Genomic DNA, 23,929 nt, shown 5'->3' with positions numbered 1-23,929 from the left:
CTACCCCCACCACCCAATGCAATTAAAATGGTTGCTCATCAAGTGGGGAGGGGATTGCAAGGTTTGCAGGGGGAGAGAGGTTTACAATATACAATAAAAACATAATACACAACTACACAAGCTAGACAAAATAAGCACCCTCCGTGCCCATATTGCAACCCAAGGCACAGCTATCTTTTAAAAGTTTGCCTAAATAAAATGGCTTTGATGGCTTTGCAGAAGGTCAACAAGTGGGCCAGGTGAATCTCTGGGGGCAGAGAATTGGGGTACCATAGAGAAGGACTTTATCTGACTTTAGGTGCACTCACTGCTCAAAAGGTTGGGATCCTAATCAGTGTGTTCTTGAGGGTCTCACAGGATGTGAAGAATTCTTTTGAAGGAGACAGACTGACAGCCCATTGCAACCCTGTGTAGGGCTTTATAAGTAATAACCAGGAATTAAATTTGCCTTGGAGGCTTGTAGTGATCAATGCAGCAACCAAAAAATAGTGGTGATATTGCAAAAGTGAGTCTTGATTGTCAGCAGCCAGGCCACTGTGTCTGTAGAACTGCAGCTTCCAAGTAATCTTCAAGGGCAATCCACATAGGTGCATTACAGCAGTCCAACCTCGTGGTAGGACCAGTCGTCCCTGTCACCAGGACTTCTTGGTCCAGAAATTCTGTTCTTTCTGCTTCAGCCTTGGCTGCATGCAGTGACTGTCAAAGCTGATATACTGGCTGGAAAGACAGCTTTAATAAATACTCTGAATGATAGCTTTAGAAATGATTCTAAAATAGTTAAGAACATGCTATAATACAATTGCATGCAAAAATTTGGTGAGCCCAGTCATTTTGTATGAGTGAATCTTTAAGTGAACAAAAGGTGATAGTTGGATTAGAGAGGCAAAGTTTTTGCACGCAACTGTGTAATAAAAATGCATTTAAAGATGTTTGTTTTTATGCAGCAGATTATACCACAATATTTATAGCATCGTCCTACGCATGTTTAGTCATGAGTCTCATTGACTTCAGTGAAATAACTCCTGGATAAATGAGCAAAAGATTCTAATCTTAAAACACTAGTGTTGTGTTTAGAAGCATTTTAATTAAGCAAGATGATACAAATAAAAGACATTGCCAATTAAAATAGTAGGTTAGCATGGAGCTCAGTCTGTGTCCTGCTAGTCTCCTTGTGTCCACGGAATTTGAAAAATTCATAAATAACTTAGACTATCATGCATCTGACTTGTTAAGATTAAATATGTCTGCTTTTCTAGTGCTCTGATCCTTTGGTCTTACAGCAAGTCTTCACATTCTAGCTCCTATTTTCTTGTCCTCCATCCTCATCCTTATTATTTTCTCAAGATAAAACTAAATGTTTAAACCTGCAGGTTTAATGTTCTTATTCGCACACTTGTTCTCTAGGGTCCAAAGCACTGGAATATTCCAACGGCTTATTTGATTGCCAGTCCCCAACTTCTCCATTTATGGGAAGTTTGCGTGTTCTGCATCTTGTGGAAGACTTGCGTGGTTTCTTGGAGATAATGGACATGGATGAAAAAGAAGGATTGCGGTGCCAGGTTCCCGATTCGACAGCAGAGATTTTGATTGAATGGCTGCAAAACCAAATGGTAGGACAAATGTACTGATTGTTTTCCAGTGTAGGGGAAAGAATGATGGGCAGTTCTTAGGATTTTTAACATACTTTAACATATTTATCAAAATCCCATGCTGTTAAAATGCAATTTCAGTTGACTCTTTTACAGTGTTTTGTGTTTCACTATTACTTTATTTGTGATAAAGTGGTATCTTTTATATACCTTTTATATATAATATTATTTTCAAAGAACAATAGCAAGGCATATACATATCCATCATCTGAAGATGTGAAGCATTGGCCCCAAACAACATTTTAATGCCAGTTCTGATCCAGTTGTTTGAATCTGCCTTCCTGCAGTATTACTTTAAATGTCACATTCTACAAAATGAGAGCAAAATGATTTCCGAGCTTGACATAATTCAGATTTGAAATGTTTCGATGCTGCTATATTCCATCCATGGGGTTGATTTATGAGTACCATTGAAAGTGCTCTTTTGACCTATAAACTCCTATTTAAGTTTATAGGGCATGAGTCCAGTTTTGGGACAAACTTCTCCCAGACTTCCTGCCCCTGTTTCATCAGCCCAAAAAATAATGCTTCTGGTCCTCCCAGGATATTTAGAGGGATGGGGACTTGGAGATAGCCTTTCTCTGTGATGGCCCCGCTTCTCTGAAATATATTACCCCTCATGAAGACTGGATGCCCTCCACCTTTTCAGATTCAGGCAGGCAGTGAAGACACTTATTTTGCCAGAGTCTTTGAGGTGACTTTCATGCATTAAGTAATTTTTTTTTAATGTGAGCAACTCAGAATTTGCAGAATTGGGTAGAATATTAATCATGCAAATAAATGAATAGAACAAGCAAGCACATATCCGAAGAAAGAGGAGGAAGAAATGAAGCCCAGTACATTTCAGATGGACAGGGGCATTTATTTTTTTCAGATAAAAAGAATTAGAAGCTGGCATATAGGTTTTTCTTAAGCACTGTTAACATCTTTCATCACGAGTTTGGAGCTTTGTTGTCTTCTCATGTTGTTTCTCGTGTAACTGGCTTTTGACATTAACTTGACCCTGGGTTTGGGATTGCATTGCTCCTTACTAACTTGCAAGCAGCTTTGGTTAGCTGTAGCCTTTTAGAATGAATGACCAATTCAGATACTGTTGTCTTAACTACTTTTGCCCCTTCTGTAATCTGTCATGTAGGCTGATGTCCTGTTAATATTGTGCAAAGCCCTCATAATATTAAAATGGCAATGTAATCTAGGTCTTTCTTGGAAGGAAACTGGAAAAATGGACTTGAGCCCAGTTTGCAGTTACAGTCTTGTATTGTCCATTCATTAAAATTGAAAAAAAAAAAAGTCAGCTTGCTTATTGGTAGTTAGCTGAGAAGCTGTCGGCAGTCCTGCGTAATGTTACTGAAAAAGAGAACAAAAAGTGTGGTAGCTTGTCTTTTCTAATTGTGGCACTGCAAGTCCTTCATAAGAAGCTCGATTTGCAATTGTCCAAAGATGCCATCTACTGGAAGATAATATTATATGCAATCTGAATTCTTAAATTTAGGACTTTCAGGAGTTTCAGTACTGACACAGCGCCTCCATCTTGCAGATTTTGACACGTCTCCCCAGTGACACGCGTGGCTGTGGTAGCAAACATTCACGTGGCATAAATAAGGCTCAGCGTGACAAACTGAAAATTTCTCTACCAGATCCAATATAGGTCAAGCCAGTGGGCTTGTAACGCTTGTATATAACCCTGTCTGGATTCATGTTACTTAGTATCAGTAGCTTCTTTGATGATAGGAATTAAATGATCAAAGTAATAGCCCATTGGCTATTTTTGTCTTTATAATTGTTGACCACACTGAAGTTCTTTGATAGTTCTATCATGACAGACCTGCCCTGAAGGAACTTGACCTGTGAGTTGGAAAATTGGGTGGCCGTGTGCCTACTCTTTAGTGTTGGCTATAAATACACAGAAAAATTAGAGTCCTTGGAAATTGAAAGTTTCCTGTTATGTAACACTCCCTTCCCTTTCTTCCTTGTTGTTTCTTATTCCTGGAACTGCTTCCTATTTCTGCATTATAGCCCTGCCTCTTTCCTCCCTTCCTTCAGAGCCTGGTGCAAACCCAGTTGTCCTTGATGCTTTTGACTTTACCCTTAGTTTTCATCCCCAGCGGAAGTGAAACTAAATTGTGAGTAATTGCATCTGAGTTTATCCTTCTTCCTGGCAAAGTAGCTCCTTTTCCCTCCCTTTCCCTTTTTTAATGATTTCCCAAGTCCAGAGTTTAGACCAGCCTTCTCCAGATGAAGATTATATCTCTTGAGGCTCTTACTTCACAAAAGTCTAGTCTTCAGTACCTTCCAATAAATGGTATAGGATGTAAAGAACTGCAGAAACTAGGGGGAGTATTGAGAGATTTGATAGAATTTGAAAATCTTATAACACACAACTTTAAACACTTACTGGGTTTAATTTGTAAACTGTTATTGAAATAGGACTCAGAGTTGGAGCAGTTCAAAGATGGTATGATTAAATGGATTCAGAATTTGAACACAGTAATAGAGATGTAACAGTGGGAATTTCAATGGAAAAGAGTATTAAATTTATACCAAATGTTATACTTAGGGAAAATTGGTCCAGGAGGTTTTATAACTGGTACATTACTCCCATTTTGATCACCAAAATGAATGATTCATTTTCTAAAAAGTGCTGGAAATGTAATGAGCAAGTTGGAGAATTTTTTTCACATTTGGTGGCAATGCTGCAAAGCTCAACAATTTTGGAAAACGATTCATATAGGAATAAAACAAATCTTGAAAGGTGAATTCCCTTTGCAATCTGAGATATTTTTGTTAAATTTTACTAAGCCAAAGTATATTAAACTAGCTGTATACTTTAACTGGGGCAAGGGTATTAAATATTCTTATTGGAAAGGATGTTTGACTCTATCCTTGGAAAAATCAAGTTTATGGGGCTAAGATTCGATGTTCAAAATAATTTTCATATTTTAAAAGTAAATTTGATGCAGAATTCAATTCTGAATGGAAACCATTCTTGAACTGTACCTTAGTACAGTACATAGATTTGTGCCATATCCCAAATTTAGCCTTTTTTTATGCTTAGAATCTACATTGCAACTTTATAAGAAATCATATTTCTAGTGTTGATCTAATTCATTACAGCTAATTAATGGTTTGGACTGTGTTTACCAAGTATTCTTAGTTTAAAGCTTAATAGCAATGTACTTTTTCCTTTAAAAACTGAGATAACACATTTCATAACTCTATAAAGAACTAAGATTATGTTGAAAATCTCCATGATATTTTAGATCCCACGTTTATTTACTTGTATGTAAATATCTTTTAATTTTTGTAGTTTATATTCATTTAAAAAAACATTTAATTAAAAAAAAGAAACAGAGCAGTCTTCTCCAATATGTTGTGCTATCTTGGGCTTCAGCATCTGTTATTCTAAATCATCCTGGCCAGAGAGAAGGCTGGTTTAGATTATGAACTTCACATAGAAAAGCATCATGTGTGTGCACCATTTGGATTATGCTAACCAAAGCAGCTTTCCTTGTAGCAGTGTTAATCTAGCTAGTACATAGTTGAAGAAAAATCTAGATATGAAGTTTGTGGGTGAGGATAAGAGACAGCGTTTTCCTATCATGGTCCATCCTTTTGGAAAAAGCTTGCTCTTGTAGATTCAGAAGGCCAACTCTCTGCTGCTGTCCAGGAACGGTGGTTAAGATAGAACTTTTCTGCACAGCTTTTAATAGGTAAGAATTGTGGGGCTAGGTCAATCAGTTTGATGTATTCTTTCTATTGAGTTTTTAATTTCAGTATTCTAAACTGCTGGAAGTCATCTTGGAGTACGGTGATATATTAGAGAGTAAACAGAAAATAAATAAATGGGGTGTGGAGGAAGGATCCTGGATTCTTATCTTAACAACCTTTGTGGCACCAAGCTGCCTTTTTACTTTGTCCTGGTCTTTTAATTGGACTGAGAAAACAAGATGACAGCAACGCAGTCTTATCATTTCATTTTCCAGATTAATGGACATTTGTCTGCTAACGGAGATGGGTATCAAGAGCGGCTTACACGATTGGAAAGCGACAAGGAATCCCTTGTTCTGCAAGTAAGTGCTTTTTTGACTTGGCACATTCTTTCTGTCTGTGCTAATAAAGCTTTGGTTCTTGATATGGAGTTATGTAACTGTGCTGGCCCATGGCTTGACTTCACCATGATGTTGATATCCCCTCCTTAAAATTGTCTTTCTGCAGTGTCCATTGACTGAGAAGCAAATTGTTGAAAGAAAAGGAAAAGGCCGTTGTCCTTGTGAGAGATTTCTCGGAGGGGGAAAAGCAAATAAAGCCTAATTTCCCTTCCCCAATTGGCCATGCTTTCTATTTCTTTGTCTTTTTAAGGGTTTGTAAAATGTATTTTTAATGGAGGCTTTCTTGTATTGTAATATAAGAGGGAATGAAAACTTTAACATGGTTAAACAGCAACATTAACTATCAGAGAGACAAACTCAGAAGAGATAATAAGATAGCACCATAACAACCTTTCAGAATCATATTTTGTATCCACTAATTTCATATCGAGGTACGCGGTGGCGCTGTGGGTTAAACCGCTGAGCTGCTGAGCTTGCCGATCGGAAGGTCGGCGGTTCGAATCCACGTGATGGGGTGAGCCCCCGTTGCTAGTCCCAGCTCCTGCCAACCTAGCAGTTTGAAAACATGCAAATGTGAGTCGATTAATAGGTACCGCTTCGGCGGGCAGGTAACGGCGTTCCGTGTAGTCATGCCGGCCACATGACCACGGACGTGTCTATGGACAAACGCCGGCTCTTCGGCTTTGAAACGGAGATGAGCACCACCCCCTAGAGTTGGACACGGCTGGACTTAATGTCAAGGGAAACCTTTACCTTTACCTTAATTTCATATCATGTCGGGCTTTACGTAGTTGGCTACTTGGTTTGTAATACTTGTGTGTAGTAATATTTTAATAGCAGAAAGAAGACTTAAGTCACAATAATGGCTTAGAAGTTACATACAACATCTCCTGAAGTAGAATCCTGTGGAGAGGATTTTTACCTTTTGTGGCTATTAGCTTTGATATGAGTTGATGATGAGGTATTGCAGAATAGGATATCTTAAGCATAAGAATTGCTTCCATTGACAGGACTTTCCCAGACAAAGTTCTGGTTGTGTGATGCTTTTACAGTGGAAGTGATTTTTTCAAAACAAATTCTTCACTACTTCAAAAGAATGAGGAAGTGGCAGATATCTTCTGCTGGTCTTCCTCTGGATTCCTTGTTTAGGGTCCAAGACACACAAAATATATAGAAGAGCTAGCATTGTTGAGGAATCAGCATCAACTTTGCAAAACATTCTTTCATTTCATTTGAGACAGTCAATAAATATATGGGATAGCGGCGATACTTTATGAATTGACAATTTGGCATCTTGTAGGTGTCTATCATTTAAGTTTTTAAAAATAGTTTAAAATGGTTGAAATAAGTGAATCTTACAAGATCTAGAATAACTTAGATCTTACAAGATCTGGGTTCTTGCATGAGCCTTCATAAGAGTTTGGTCATTTTAAATAAAATAATTGTGTGTGTTTGTGTATGCAGCATCTCATGAAATTTGTATCTCTGACAATGTTGCTGATTCTTGTTGTTCTAGCTTTCAAGGAGATTTTGAAAAACTATCTGAGAAGGGTTCCTAAGAAACCTTAGCAACTATTGGTTAACAAGGAATCAGTAAGTGGCTAAGGAAAAGGTAGTGGAGGGTAGGAATAAATGGGCTTTGGAGAAAAGAAAGATTTAGGGAGCTGTCTCTCTAAGTTGTTGATTAGAAGAACTTCCACTGCTGAGCTTTTTAAGTCCTATATTGTCTGGTGGGCTCCATTACTGTTCTCTCATATAAATAACCCTGGTTATATTCCTGTAGGATGGGAATTGTCTATTGTAGTCACTCTATACAAAAAAGGAGACCTCAGAAACTATATATTAGAGTAAGCAATGAAGTGTTCAGGTTTACATGTGATACCAATTATGAGATGGACAGTAAAGAGTCTTAGGTTTCAATTAATACCTTCCCCAAATCCTTAAATCAGTGTGCAATGACTGTGGGGGAAAAAGCACATTCTGTGTTTGGGATGCTCAGAGATACAGAAGCACCATTTGTTTTGATTACTTTTTTTTAACAGGTGAGTGTTCTTACCGACCAAGTGGATGCTCAGGGAGAAAAGATCAGGGATTTGGAATTGTGCCTGGAGGAACATAGAGAGAAGCTGAACGCAACAGAAGAAATGCTGCAGCAGGTACTATCAACTCTGTGTCTGGAAAATCTAGGGGGTTTGTTTGGTCAGATCTCCCTTTTTGCCATGTGACACATGCTTGCCCACTTATCCATAGGGATGCAAATGCCAAGCTCACCTGAGAGAGGGGGACACTTTCCTGCTCCTGATTGTTTGCTCAGAGCTTGAGTTTCCTGGGTTTGGCAATCTCTTCTCACTATCTAGAATGGCAGATTTAGGATTGATTCAGTCCTTCCTGTTTGAAACTCATTGGATATTTTCTCCCTCTTCACTACCCATTAGTAAAATGTATTGAGCCATTTCTTAATGTCTATTTAAAATCAGATGTTAGAGTCTTCTAAAGGTGAAAAAAGTCTTGAAAATATTTATTAACGATGCTATTTGTTGGTTGCAATACAGTTCTGGTCATCTTTTAGCCTTGTGCCATATTTATTTTGTTCTGTAAACAGGATGACCATTTTAAAAGACAGTGATTTATGGTGTTTTATGTTATTTTAATAGCTGCAAAGAATTGATGAAACAAAAACACTTTTATTAAATAGTGCTGAAATTGCTATTTCCAAACCATTTAAACCTTAAAACATAGACTTCCTGTACCATTTTGCATTTGGTGAGAATAACCAAAACCCCCAAATCTCCTCCTTTCCAAATACGGCGTGATTCCCGTGGTTAAAGATTGTTTTCAGAAACTTCTTCAGCTGATGGAGTATAGCTTTTTCCTTGTTGCCAATTTACATTTGATAGGATTTTCAAAGACACCCCACCTTTCTCCCCTCTCCTTTAAAGCATTCATTCTCTTCTCATTTTTATCAGGAGCTCCTAAGCAGAACATCCCTTGAAACCCAAAAGTTGGACCTTATGGCTGAAGTCTCCAACCTCAAGCTCAAGCTGACTGCAGTGGAAAAGGACAGGCTGGATTACGAAGACAGGTTCAGAGATGCAGAAGTGAGTCAAACCAGATTCAGCACGGCTGAAACTTTTCTGCCTTAGATTTCTTTATGCATAATCTGTATTTGAAGGTGGTCCTATCTGAAGTGGGTGAGTAATATTTTCTCATCTGGAAGGAGTTAAAGTCATTCAGGTTTGGCACAGGCCACAAGAAGCAGAACAGGGCTGCAGAACCTGAGGGTCTAACAGAATTATTTTTATCCACTAATTCTGTATTGTGGTTTTCCAAATCCTGGTCTAATTCCCCACTTTGCATTCTCAAGCAGGCTTTAAAAACATGAGATCTGTTACTAACAGACTGCAGTCATGTTGGTCATGTCTAAACCACAAAGACCTGGAATGAATGAAAGAAGAATATTGCTTTGTTGGAAACTATTACCCTTAACAAAAAGAAAAATATCCTCCAATCTGGCTTTCAACTTCATTTCAAATTCTGATGCTTTCACTGAAAAGAAATGTTCTCGAGGGACATTCTCATTAGTAAGGTGCCATGTCTTACCCTCTGAAGCGCTTTGTGAAAAAGAGGAAAAATTTTTATGAAGGGAGGCACTGCCTTGTGGTTTTGGAGCAATGAAACCATGGGCTCTTTATCAAGATACTTTCCATTCTCTAAGTGCCCTCCTCTTCTCATCTTACTATGAGGTCTCCGGAACAATTTTTTTTCCCAGGTGCTGAGAAATATAAAAAAGTGGTTAAATTTTATACAAAGTCTTGCAAAGTCAGAGAAAGACATACTGTGACCCTGATTCTAAGATTTAAACTCCACAGAATTTAATGCTGAGATACTTCTTTTTTTTACTGTTAGGATATTTTATATATCTTTACACCTTCATGTTTATGTATGTTCCGGTGTGTGGTCAACATAAATGATGCCATCTTGAGAGAGGGAGTGTTGAGCAAAAGAACTTGTATAAAACTGACTAGTGTTGAAAGAGCAGTGTTGTGTTGTCTCTTTCCAGCTGAAGTACTTATTACAGACATGGTGATCTGGTGGCAGAGGGGTATCTGTTCCCCTGACCCAAAGGAAGTCCCCAGTAGGGTGGAATAGTGATGGGGAAAATTGCAACTCAGGAGAACAGGTTACACATACTGCAATACTAAATGTTTCTACATTCAAGTGAGAACTAGAACATCTGGGATGATTATTTTAACGGCAACCAGAATTCCTTCCATTATGTCAGATTGTGGCCACCAAAAATGGGCAAACTATGTGCTAATGCCTTTGTTTCAAAGCTTTTCATGCCGAGGTTTTAAAATCACACAGTTTCATGATCCTTGTAGGAAATAGCAAGCGTACTTTTATAGTCTGAAATCACAGTGAAGCGTGGTTTATTTCTTCATTTTTGTTTTATCTTTCCAAAATTGATACTGAGAGGAAACTTAGAGATCTGCTGGCATGTCTAGGGAAAATAAAAGAGAAATGCTTTGGTCACCTTGAAGGATTTGATATGAAGAACTCTCTGTGTGCATATTTTTAATGCAGCATTTCAATGAATTTTGACAAAACCTCCAAAAGTTTTGCAGCTTTTAGATTTCCGCCTATGGTTGCTTTATGTGGGAAATGTGGGATAAGAAAAAAAATTGGAACATTTCTCTTTGAATGCTCATATTTTAACTTCACTCATCTCTGAGCTGGTGTCCTCTAATGGTAAGTCCTTCCTTGTTGGAAGTAAGATTTGATGTGATTGAGCAGACTTTTACTAAGTAAAATCCAGGTAGGTGATGGCATCTCAGTCTTGGCTGCTGCTGGAAAGCTACGTGAGGTCAGATCTGGTTAACACTTGGATGTGAGACAACCAGGAAAACCTGGGACTATAGGCTGGACTGGGAAGTTGAAAAAACATTTTGGGAAAATGCAATGGCAAATTACTGCTCTGTTTTTGCTACACAAACTGCATGGAGGTTCAGTGTTGAAGTCAAGATCAATTCAAAAGTGTTTTTTTTAAAAAACTTTATTTTTCTAGGTGCTGTTCTTCAGTTTGGACAAGGTTATATCAGACATCCTTACAGAATATTCCCATGATTTGGTGCATTGTCTGAATCAAATAATTTATGGGCACATATATCACACCAAATCTTGGTGTGCATTGATTATTAGTAACAAAACATTAATAGTAATCTTTGGCCTTGTATTTTTAAGTTGTTCTCATGAAAAACAAGGGTATTTTGGAATCAGTGAAGCCATATCACTTCTTACCAGAACTGGTTGCCCGCTTGTCTTTGATAAATATGGAGATGAGAAGCAGTTCTAAATATAATTATCCACATTATCAATGCATGGGAAAATACTGGGGTAGCCTGTAGTAGAACTTGAAATTCTGTTGGCCTGGTCAAGGATGAGACAGTAATGACAATGACCTGTGGATAGGACAGTTCGAAGGACTTGAAAGTGGCATTTTGTAAAGTTGCTGTGAGCAAACCACCCCTCTTCAAGGCATTAAAGCTGTACTCTGGGAGGCTTCATATACAGTATCTCCTTTGTAGGCTTTCCCCTGTTGTCCATGCATGCATATGCAAGCTCAAATCCTTCTCCTGGAGCCACCAGTGAGACAAAATGGCTTTCATGCATGCCGAGGTGCAGAGAGCCAGGAATGTCTTTTGAGGCAGCTGCTATAAGTGCCTTAGAAGATATAGCTGCTTTAATACTCCGAGGAGTGCTATTTGGCTTTCAGCGGTGAGTCTGGGGAAGCACTCTTTCCTTGCTGTATACATTCCAGAAAGTTGGCTTGCTTAGATATTTCCATCTCATTAAACGTCAGCCTTTTCCTAAAACTGCCTATATGAAAAAGGAGAAGGTAGTTTTGGTGGCTCTAATGCAATTTTCTACCTGTTTTCACTTTCAAACCTTTTTGTTAATTTCTTCTATTTTAAAACAGGATTTGATGCAGGAAGTTAATGATTTGCGGTTAAAAGTAGGAGACATGGACAGGGAAAGACTTCAGTATGAGAAAAAGCTTAAGTCTACCAAAGTAAGTCTGTGCTACAGATAAAAAACACATCTTCAGCAGTGTATATCTTGTTATTTATATATTTATATTCATGCGTCTTTTCTATCTAAGGTTGGTTGGTTCATGGATATGGCAGCCAGTACATGATTGGCTTAAGCCAGTGTTTAAGGTTGTACATCCAGATAATGGTTAGGAGCTTCTGTGAAGCTGTCTTTATGAATAGGTAGCAAAGTTCCTTTCTTCACATCATTGAAGGAAGATTGAGGAATTGGAGAAACCTGGTTAGACCATCCTCCTAGAGGATTTATACACTAGCCTTTAGCAGAATAATTCACAAAATGAAAGAACACGGTATTACATTTGCTAAGAAGAAATTAGCACATGTTTAATTTTAAAATGCCTTGTTATCTTGCTAGTGTAGAAAAAGGAGAAAGTGGCTAGACTACCTTCTTTTGAAAGACAAGTTAGATGTTATTTGGTAATATAATTCTGTTCTTCTAATTGGAAGACCACATTGGAAATGAGATGAAAAGTTAGTTTCCCAGAATTGTTTAAGTAAGGCAAACATTAGAGTTGAGGATCACTTGGATTTGATACCAGAGTCATATTTTGGTGGGTATAGGAGCATAAATGTAGTATCTGTCTGCAGTATCTTGGGAGGGAGATGGGCGGTGATGAAATTGGATAAATAAAATAAAATAAAATAAAAAAGTATCTGAAAGCAGCTGCATCATTTCCCAAACTTGCAACTCTAAACTTTTATTACAGCCAAAAGCCAGGGATCGAAGGTATAACTGAAAACAACTTAAAAAATAATTAAATAAAAGTGGAGTAATATAGGTAATAGTAATAGTTGATATAAAAAGTATGTTACAACTGTGGGAGAACTTCCACCAATGAATGCCTAACTTCCACAGCTGTTTTGCGCAGTATTTGGCTATGATCTGAGTTATAAATGATTCACAATCAGAAAGAAGGAAGAACATAGAAGTATTGTCAGATTGCTGTTGGTACTGATGTAAAAAAGGCAGGTTATAGGATTTACAAATATATAGATGGTACAGTAAAATACTAGATGTTAGACTGTTTCAGCATCTCCAGTTCTACACAGGCAAACATGTTTCTCAAATGGGATTTTAGAGTATCTTCCTTGTAGTAATGCCAAAGGCAAAATATTATGCCTTGCTCAAAAGAACGCTCTCCTTAGCTTGGGGAATGTCTGAAGAACGATAATTGGCTGTTTCCCAAAAGCCCTTTGTCACCAAGTCCTATTTCTCTATGACAAGCTATTTACTTCTGCCTGACGTTTTATGTCATTAAATTTTTGGAGAAGTGTGCGTTTGGCAAGGTCAAAACCCAAGGTTCACGGAAGATGATAATGCACAAGTCATTAGTTTTGGTTTTATGATGTTGTTCCAGCTTAAGGGGCAATCATCCATCATTAGTAATGGGAGTAGGCCTGAGGGAAAAGACAAAGCTGCTTTCAGATGTTGCAGACAGGTGCAAGGTTCACCTTCCCACGTAGTCCAAAGTACTGAAGCTTTGGAGATAAATCCAGAGCACAGCAAGCTTCTGGCTAATCATATTGCACAGTTCATGTAAGATCTGTCCTTCATATTGCGCAGCTGATATAAGATCTACTGCTTCATATAATCAGTTTGGTATCCTTTGATATGGATAAAAATTAAATAAATAAATATCTTTCAGTGAAGGTCAGCTATTACTTTGAAAGTAGTCTTGTTCATTATTGTTATTATTCTTTTAGCCTTTTCTCTTCCCCATCTTTACTTCTCTTTCACTCCTCTGTCCCTGTTGCCAGTCTTTAATGGCCAAACTTTCTAGCATGAAAATCAAAGTGGGACAGATGCAGTATGAAAAACAGCGGATGGAGCAAAAATGCCAAATGTTGAAGGTGTGGTAGATTGTTGGTGCCTGGTTTTTGAATCATTTATTTTCTACAGCTTTTGTGATCCTCTTTACCATCTTGTTTTTCTCTATTTTATTTTATTATTTTTTTTTGGTGCAGTGCATGTGTGGATGTTTCCCCCTGTTCTCCTGTAAATTTCCCTGATTTACATATCCAACTGAACCAAAATTATCTGTGTGTATTTCTGTTTTTTTTATTTTGATTTAGCATAACATAGAAAACCATCACCAGTTGTTTATAAATGGTTTCTTTCTTGAAATGGGTTCAAACATTATACTGAGCCAAAAACAAACACAATGTTAGGTGCTCTTACTGTGAACAAATATTCCATTTTGGATTTCGAGTATTAACCTGTTATATCTTCACTGCCCAGTATGCTTCTATTAGAGAGCAGATTCCTTGATTTTTGGCATATCTGCATAAAAAAATTGCAAGTGGATTACCAGATCCTTCTAGCCTTTGAATTTTAAATTTATAAAAAGGGAAGCTAGGAAATATATATATGTGTGCATGTATGTATCTCTCTGTCTGTACACAACACACACACACCTTGCCGGATTACAGTTCCCTAGGATATATTGGGGAATGACAATTGTTGTAAAGGGGAAATCCAGATACTATTAAAAAACTGGATAAAAATCCCGTAAAATGCCCAGTTCTCCATCTTGTCAATCTACTTTCACAACTCCACTTAAAAACCAATCCTGGAAATTTCGTCTTCCCTATTACAGGTGCGCTTGTGACAAGCTTGTGTGTGTGTGAACATGTGAGTGAATATACCTTCCAGAAATTGTACTCAAAAAGGGCAGGACCAGGAGAAAAAATATTGAATAACTACAGATTAAAACTAATTTTTGATAAAATCAGGTAATCCCCTTATAAAATTAGCTGATCCTTCCTCTGTATTTATCAGCTGACCTCTCTCATGTGCCCTGACCACAACTTCATACATAACCATGCCTTCTTCTGTGATAAGGGGGAAGGGGTGGTTGCCTTGGGAAGGAAAGAGAAAAGGGGAGCCAGAATCAGTGTTGATTCTTTCATGGATGCTGCTTTCATGAATAAGAGGCAATAAAAGGTAAAGGTAAAGGTTTCCCTTGACGTAAAGTCCAGTCGTGTCCGACTCTAGGGGGCGGTGCTCATCTCCGTTTCTAAGCCTTGGAGCCGGCGTTGTCATAGACACTTCCGGGTCATGTGGCCAGCATGACGACTCGGAACGCCGTTACCTTCCCGCCGAAGCGGTACCTATTGATCTACTCACATTTGCATGTTTTCGAACTGCTAGGTGAGCAGGAGCTGGGACGAGCAACGGGAGCTCACCCCGCCGCGCGGTTTCGAACCGCCGACCTTCCGATCGACAGCTCAGCGGTTTAACCCGCAGCGCCACCTATATAAGAGGCAATAGGTTGTGCTTATTTGAGGGCCAAAGCACTTTGGAATCCCTTTGGAAATTTTGTCAACTGGATTGCATATATGTGGGCTGTTCCTGGCATGGGAGAGCTGTATGGCTTTCCAACCCCTCACTGTAAATTGGGGCCCTACATGCCCATTATAGGTTGGTGAACTCCTGAACTGATTTCACATCATGGACTTTATAGTGACAATGGTCCGTTTCAGTAGTAAACTTGGCATGGAACTAATTTGGATGCCTGATCAGTGGATGGGGTGAAGAGTCCCAACATGTTAGGTTCTTTTTTGTGTTGTATGTAAGAATAAAGTGTTCTTTACCAGTGCCATTCATCTGGGGATTACTTTTCTATTATTTGAAAAATAATAAAAGCACAATTCTAAACTCCTTACTTTCATTCTTGCTTTCTTCCTGTGCAGATATTTTGTGATGCTGCATGTTGATTTGGGTTTCTTAAAAAAAAAAAAAAAAAGAAACTATTTGTAGTCTGAACAAGGTATTTATACTTGCAGGATATCTCCATATACCATCACAGTTAATTCTCCAATCCATGTCTGTATTTTCCCCATCCGTATGAACAAATATATGGAAACATAGGTACATTCCTACATACACACTATTTGATTTTAAGGATAAAACATGCATAAGGGTTTTGTGTTATGAAAGATGCAATTGTAAGAACACTCACTCTGGAGTTACTTTCATTGAAAGCAGTGGGTTTAGGATTGTGCTGTACGTATTACATAATTTTTGTTGGTGAAAATGTGTCGTGCATGTCTAAATGTTAATGAAAATCCTTCTAGTATCACATTTCAGTTCAACCCAGGATATTCTTGAATGTTTAAATCGGAGATGGATTGCTTTTTGACTAGAAGACAGATTGCTTTTATATTTGTAGTGGAAAACCTCTAATTGGCAAGGTTTGATATCATTTTTTTTTAAAAAATGAAGGCCATCTCTAACTTAAACAGCCAACTTTAGTTTAAGGCTGTCCCTTTTAAAACAAAACCAAATGGCTGTATTGATTTTTCTGTTGCCCAGGAAGAACTATCATCTTTAAAAGAGAAATTAGAACAGAAGGAATCGGAGATAAAACGATTGCAAGAGAAACTGGTCCATCAGGTGAAAGGAGAGATTGACATAAATGACAGAGGTAAGGCAAAATGGTAATCACCACCGATGGGAGATCATTGGTGCTGTTGAACTGATTCCATTTCCAAAACTGGGTCTTCTTCCAATGTGTTGACTGTAGAATTCTGGACAGTCCTAACATAGCTGGAAAGAGCCAGGTTGAGGAAGGTTGACTTCATGTATAAAGTATAAATTTTGTGCTTCTTGAAGCATAAAAATTCTTTAAAAGCATGCACCGCAAAAGATTGAGACAGCATTTACCCATTTGAATTAACATCAGCAGGCATGAGGTAATTCAGTTTAGGATTGCTAAAATGCTTTCAGAAAAAGTTTAAGATCAAGGGATAGCGAAGCGTATAGCTTTAATAAAGCTAAACAAGCATGGACCTATTACATAGACAGGAGACCACAAGTTTTTATTTATGGTGTTGTAAATTGGTCTTTACTTCCTGAAGATGTGTGAGCTATGAGTATATTAAATAACAGCTAATTTATTCAGTGAGTTTAGATGCCATTCAAGTCCCAGGCTTACAAAATTGCAATAATTGTTGTATTTTATCTGGCTCAGAATTAGGAGGATGTGTTTGGTTTTTTAACTTCTGAAAACTTTCACAATAAAATTTAAGAATAGGAATATTTGGATGGGTTATCATCAAGTCATGATGCAGACCTTTTTCTGTGGCATTGTGTGAGTCATGAATAAGCAATTGCAGTGCACTTTAGAAGTTTAAGGTGTTAAATTAAGATGAGGGAGGTCCAAGATCAGGTCAATCTCAGCCATGGAAATTTAACTCAGCTTCACTGGATTGTTGGAGGGGTGGAACTTGGAGGAGGCATGCTAGGTCAACTTCTTCAAGGTTCTAGATTTATATTAGTAAATAAATATACTCATAAATAAAACAAACGGTGCACTGCATATGGTTTGACTTTTATTTATGTTGAAAATGCTTTAACGCTTGTAATCTAATTTTAAATCTCATGGGTTTTCCTGCACAGATGACAATTGTAAAAAGAAGCTCAAAGACAAAAGTAAGGTTTTTGGTGTCCTTTCCCAAACACATTTCACACATTTTTTTCCAGTTAGCGCTTTCTGCATGCATCATTTTAAAACTGTATTAACAAAACACTGACTGCTTCATCTTCATCTTTCATCTCTAATGCCAGCGGATATCCAAGTAAAACAGTAAAGGAAACCCTTATATTTTAAATGCTGTATTTTCCTTTTGAAGAAAGTGATTGGTTTCTAATCCAATATTCAATCATCGATTTACAGCTTGGATCACTCATAATACATGCCCCCCCCTTTCAGTTAACTGAATTGACTGAATCGATCTTAGAGCAACAAATACTTTGGTGGATTCTGTTCTCACAAGTAGAATTGATTTTACTTGTCACTGTTCAAATAATATGTTCCAACCTGCATCTGATCATGTCACAACATGCCCTGATAGCATCTTTTTTCTGCTATGTATTCATAATATTACCTCCATCCAAAACATACTGGTTTTACAGTAGCATCTTCCCCTTCATTCCAATACCCATCCGAGGACATTTTCAAGGTTGTAAAATCAGTTAGGTTTTGTTACTTATTTCTGGTACAGAGGTCATCAGTGAATACAGAAAATTTCATTGGTGTAGTTTTCTTCCACCTCAAGGATCAGTGGAGAACATTTTAATTCAGTAGTAAAGCAAGGCCCAATGACACCGCAGTTATCTATCTCAGAGTTAATAATTTTCATTGGATTTAAATAGAGGTAAGTCTGTGGTTTTTCAGATACAAACGCAAGTCGTACTTGAGCACTAGATGAATGAATTCTGTTGTGGTAGTTCTCTTTTTTCATTTTTAACCTGGATTGCAAAGCATGAGTTGAAGTACATTGGCTCTACTGGTTAGTATGTAAGTGATAGTGTCCCTAATTTTAATGCTGAGGGATGATTTGCTGCTAAGTTGGAACAAGGAAGCATATGAAATGTAATGGGCACAAAGGCACAAAATCGATTTACATAATCAGATCATGTTCGGAGTTGCACCTAAGAGAAGCCACAACTGGATTGTGGACTTAAACTTCAGATTGCATCTGGATTTCATGCCCCGATGCCTAGATTTTGTGGAATTGTTTAGTATAAATCCTGAATTAATTGCAGTTAGCATTTAGAATATTCTTTTGGCTGCACTGATGTAGTACAGAATGACTCCAGTATACAATTTAGCTATGAACTTTTCTAATATGTGATTACTTCATAATGAGAAGTAAAGAGAAGTTTATTGTAAGTGAAGATAAAGGAAGAAATACAGCTTGTCCATTTCTAGTTCAACCCTTTTTTGTGAAACTTGCACTGCAACTACACATATCAGCATGATTTTTTATCACAATAGATACACCCACCTCCTTATCACAAATCTCTCATTTCACAACCGCATCTAATCATTTGACACCATCCATTTCTTTTACCATTATTATTATTTTTTTAATGTTTCTTCAGCTGTTCAGTTTACTTTTTGTTTGCATTTGTTTGTGGCTGCTGATGTTATGAAAGTCGTCATTATTGTAGACTGTCGGGAATGTTTTAATCTCTGGAGATTTATAACAGTGATTGTGGAGGTTGAGCATTAACTTTATATTTTACAGAGCTACAGTTGCGTAGTTTGTAAGAGTGAGTTGAAAATCAGAAAGTCTTTGGTTCAGATTTCCCATTTCACATTGTTTTGTGTCCTTCAACCATTGTCCTTGACTTAATCTATCACTCTTGATAGCATTTTGGCTTCATGTTGACTTAAACTTACGAGTCGGATTGCAGTGTCTTTGAGTGCTCTAAATAGTACAATGGACAATAAGTGTGCCAAGAATGATGGTTATTAATCTTCAGTAAGCATGATCACAATATGTCGATTGTCCCTTTCTCCATAAAAACTAATTTGATTTCTTCTTGCTTAAATTTTGGCTTTAACTGAGAGGAAGCCATTTGTATTTCTCCTGGTCCATGCTAAGCTGTAGAGTTTGTCAAAACTGTTTTTCCTTTTTCCTTTCCCTTTATATAAGCAGTAGTTTTTATCTTTTAGATATTGAGGTGCAGAAGATGAAGAAGGCTGTGGAATCTTTACTGGCAGCAAATGAAGAAAAGGTCGGTATGAAAATATTTTCTGATTTTGATTTGGTGAATAAAAGGAAGGCTGATTGAATTTATGGGGCTGGGGCCCAAGCCTAGTTTAAAAATGACATCCTTGATCTATCTGCAGTTAGTGGGGAACACTGAAGGAAGACATGATATATGATTATGTGCAGTTAATGTCATTGCCTTGCAACCAAGTACACCAATAAAGCAGAGTTCCTGGATATGTAGAGACTTACCTGAATTCAAGTAAAGGAGATTGGGACACCCGTCCCTCTTCCATCATGCAAACAAGTTTGCACTTCCTTTCTCCCTTAGATTCATTGGACATACAATACAGATAGTAGACCCAAAGAGCACCCTAAATTGTCGCTGTTATCCTATGTAAAATAAAACAGCCAATGCATTTCCACAGACGAACATGTGGCAGAGTTTACTGTAGAATAATGAGCAAGCCTTCATGTAATTTAAGTGGAGCAATTCTGCTGGAACTCAGTTTTTAAGACCCTGGATTTTGCAATTCAGCCCTTTCATAAGCCTGTGAAAAGCTTCAGATTCAACTACCACATGCTGCTTCAGAGCAGGAACGTAGCAGCACCTATTTGCTTCACATTAAATCAGCCCCTCCTGGAGAAAAACACAGATGCTTTCAGGTGTCACAGATAGTTGTGTTTGCGTTCTTGTGAACTCTGAGGCATCTTTTGGAGACTGAATCCAGAGCGTTGTGCATCCATACTGCTGAATTATAACTTTGTTTGTTAAGTGTGTTTTTATTTCTAAATAGGCTTGATATTGTTCATGGTTGCCCAGGTAGGAAATGAGAAGCAGAAAACCTGTTTTAAATAACTCAGATGGAGGGCTTTTCTTTGTTTTAGGATCGGAAGATTGAGGAGCTTCGACAGTCCCTGAATCGCTACAAGAAGGTGCAGGACATGGTGATTTTGGCTCAAGTGAAAAAAGGTATAGAGTGACATGGGGCGTTTTGCTAATTGCCCTGTTTACTATAGGAGCCACAGTCAAAATTAACAAGGTAGATATAGTTTAAAAAAAGGCTATTTCTATAATCAGGGTTTCTTTTGTTACCAGTTTGCATCTCAGCATAGTGGAAAAAATTAAAATAAAATAAAATAAAATAAAATAAAATAACATTACATTACATTAATATTAATACTAATACTAATATTAATATTGATATTGATATTGATATTGATATTAATAATATTCTGCCTGAGTCCCAGCAACAACAGAAGAAAACACAAAAACAGCACAGGACAACAGAATAATGATGGCAAAGAAAATAAATGCAGAAGGGAACAGCAGGGAAGTCAGAAAGGAAGTCAAAGGGCAGGGTGGGAGCCATTTGAATCTCTGGGGGAACCTCATTCCAGAGTGTTGGCGCTGCTACCAAGAAGGTGTGCTTCCGGGGCCCTGATTGTTTAATCAGTGGAATCTGGAGTGCACCAGCCCTGGCAAATCGAACCGGTCAGGCAGAATCTATGGGAGACAGGCGGTCCCTCAGGTAACCAGGCCCTATCCCATGTAAGGCTGTATACTGTTAGGTGGTGACCAGCACCTTGAATCACACCTGGAAGCAAACTGGCAACCAGTGCAGCTCACGAAGCAGAGGTGTTACATGGGCATATTGAGGCATGCCCATCGCTGCCTGCGCTGCTGTATTCTGGACCAGCTGAAGCTTCCAGGTGGTCCAAGGCCAGCCCCATGTAGAGTGCATTGCAGTAGTCAAGCCACGAGGTGACCAGGGCATGAGTGACTCTCTGAAGGGCCTCTCGGTCTAGGAAAGGGTGCAATTGACAAAAGAGTTCTTGGCCATAGCTGCCACCTGCTCATTAAGCAGGAGCTATGAGTCCAGGAAGACCCCCAAATTGTGTACCATCCTTGAATGAGGAAGTGCAACCTCATCCAAGCTCAAAGTTGGATCTGGCAAATGGCATTATAACCAGTGGTTTCTCTGTGCAGCAGTAATGTGCAGCAATTCATGCTTTGGAACTTTAAAACACTTGGGACCCATTCCGTTGAAAGCAATTGCAAGTTCCATTAAGTTTCACAATAGGATGAAAACCTTCTCATGGCTGTATCCCATTCGGTATGAGAGAATGTTAATGTGGTAGACTGACTGTCTTGTTCCCCAAACGTTTCATAAGTCATGTAATGGAATGTGAGAATGACCTTGGAAGACAGGGGGAAGAGATGCTGCCTAGGGAATGATTTGATAAAAGAGGTAGGAGCCCACAACTGAGTAACGGGAAGAGAAAGAAACTTAGAAAGGGCCCGCCCTAACTGGTTAGACAGTAAATAGGGACGGCAGGAGATTTGCACTTTCAGACTTGCAGGATTCTGTGTAGCCTAACAGTAAAGTAGAAGTAGCTCATCTGGTCATGTTTACCTGGGAGGGCTGACAGTCCAGATGCGGCTCTTAATCTAAACCACTTGAATTCAAAGGCTGTTATGGAGTAGGAGAAAGATACAACTTCCAGTTTTGTGAGGTCTGTGTGACAAATAGCACAATGGAATTAGCAACTCATTTGGCCACGAAAGAACCACAGACTGAGATGTGATAGATTTTTGTAGAGTAGAATGGGTTAACTTGGAAATAGTTTTCTCATCCAGCTTTGGTTGCAATAATTCCATTCGTCTTTTCCATTTAAGTATGTAGCTCCAGTCTTGGATTATTATTATTAGTAATTATTAGCTTAGAGAATGGTGGCAAGACCAAATCATAACTGGGCATTGTACAAATGTGTTAGCTGAAATGTTGAAATCGGCTTTGAAAGGTTAAATTGTATTTTGCCAGAAGAATCCTCAATTCCTAGAAGAATTTACCATACTTCTATCTTGTGATACTGTATAAGGTAATTAATATGAAATTTCCATTACTTGGCTCCAAAAAGTTGCTTTACCACTTTTAATTTTTCATTTTTCACAGAGACCTGTGAAGAGTAAGAGTAAGCCTTAAGCATGGAGACAAATTGTATCACTCCATGGCCAACTCTTCTTTCTGTGGCTTATTCTAATTCGTATGTTGGAATGGTGTTTTGCTCCTGTCTTTCTTGTTTTTGCTGCTTATCTCTACAGTGAAATATATTTTACCACACTTGGTTAAGTCCCAGTTTGTAGGATTAACTTCTGATTATAGAGGTACAGAACTGTACTATTGGGACATAGTAGAACACACACAATACTTTCAGAATGGTAAGTGTAGCCTACAATTCAATTCAGTGCTCTTCATCAGTCTTTGTTAACAGAGTATCTAGACTACAAGTCTTCTATTTAACAGAACAAATTTTTAAAAACTCTTCATCTTCATGGATAAGAGCAACTCTCTGAGTTTTGTTGACTATTTGCAGAGTGACAGGGATCCTAAAGAAGATACCTAAACTACAAATTTCCCATTCTGTATTATTAGGCAAGGATGATGAATGTGAGGAACCTTTAAGCTCAGGATCTGTTTCCTCAGCCTTGTCAGAATCACAGAATCTAAATGAAGCTGAAAAAAGTCCATCATCTACACCCCTTTCAAGTTCTCCAAACCATGAAGAATTGAGAACAAAAAGTTCTGAAGAGGTATTTTATATTTTTCTCCCCCATTAGTGTTCTTTCTTAGGCCTCCTGGGGAATTTAATTGCTATCCCAGCCATGTTTGTATTTTTTTAATGGCTTTTAGGATTTGAAGTTATTGAGATGCCCACTAGGTTAGAGAGTAAACTATTTATATCTAGCAGCAGTGAGGCTTTAACGTTAAGCGATAATATTCAAGGTACTTGTAGCATTTCAACCTTAAATCCTTTCTCATGACTTAGTTTTATGCTTTATTTGTTCCTCTACTCTTGCCTTGGTCTCTCTTGGTTATGGTCCAATAAGTTGAAGACCAAGTTGGATTTCAAGCAAGGGAAGTGTTGAGGGTCAAAAGCCCATGATTCCGCAGTTGTCTGCTGGTTTGGCAAATCATGATTTGCATTGTATAAGTATTACAAAGTTATCAGCTGTTTGTACCTACCATTCCTACTGGATGTGGGATTGGGCAACATGGATTGTTTTAGAGAAGGGCTGAAATATTTAGTGGGTGAGTAAAATTAATGAAAAGCCTTCAGTGTTTTAAAAAATGGATAGTTAATTTAGACTGAGGATATTAACTGCTGATAGAATCTTGGCATCACCGCCCAGAGTCTCTCTGGTGGGAGGAGAAGGGCAGCGACAAATTTGATAGATAGATAAATAAATAAATAAATAAAATAAAATCATCTTGGGAAAAGTTTTATGCCTTGCATGTAGAAAGAATGCTCCTCCCAATGTTTGATGAAACACGATGTGCAAAACTGAAAACAAAGAGTGTACTTTTTTTAAAGAGTATTTCTGTTGCAAATTATTCTTTGTGTGTTCATATTCTCAGTCTACTATTGCTTAAATTGACCAGGTCCAAAAAAGTCTTGTATCTAGGATACGTGACAAGCTGCATTTGAAATTTAGCTTCAGAATCAAAATGGGATTGTTAAAATGGACGAGCAATGAAAAGATCACCTTTCTGCG

The 23,929-nt window shown here is 38.0% G+C and overlaps 1 protein-coding gene across 2 annotated transcripts in view; it reads left to right on the top strand.

Moving 5' to 3' along the window:
* Nucleotides 1-23,929, top strand: part of PPFIBP1 (PPFIA binding protein 1) — a 128,603-nt gene that overhangs the window by 69,573 nt on the left and 35,101 nt on the right. Inside the window, exons 4-13 of one of the 2 annotated variants that reach the window (XM_063308117.1) lie at nucleotides 1,405-1,610; nucleotides 5,633-5,719; nucleotides 7,801-7,914; nucleotides 8,725-8,856; nucleotides 11,736-11,828; nucleotides 16,184-16,295; nucleotides 17,270-17,302; nucleotides 19,335-19,396; nucleotides 20,260-20,344; nucleotides 22,809-22,966. In XM_063308117.1, the coding sequence (XP_063164187.1) occupies nucleotides 1,405-1,610; nucleotides 5,633-5,719; nucleotides 7,801-7,914; nucleotides 8,725-8,856; nucleotides 11,736-11,828; nucleotides 16,184-16,295; nucleotides 17,270-17,302; nucleotides 19,335-19,396; nucleotides 20,260-20,344; nucleotides 22,809-22,966 (1,082 nt within the window). The remainder of the gene's footprint in view (nucleotides 1-1,404; nucleotides 1,611-5,632; nucleotides 5,720-7,800; nucleotides 7,915-8,724; nucleotides 8,857-11,735; nucleotides 11,829-16,183; nucleotides 16,296-17,269; nucleotides 17,303-19,334; nucleotides 19,397-20,259; nucleotides 20,345-22,808; nucleotides 22,967-23,929) is intronic. The other variant, XM_063308118.1, reaches the window with a different exon arrangement.

This window comes from Candoia aspera, chromosome 7 (assembly GCF_035149785.1).
Source record: "Candoia aspera isolate rCanAsp1 chromosome 7, rCanAsp1.hap2, whole genome shotgun sequence".
Taxonomy (NCBI): Eukaryota; Metazoa; Chordata; class Lepidosauria; order Squamata; family Boidae; genus Candoia; species Candoia aspera.
Note: the sequence above shows the minus strand (reverse complement) of the source record. Positions and strands in the feature narration are given on the sequence as shown.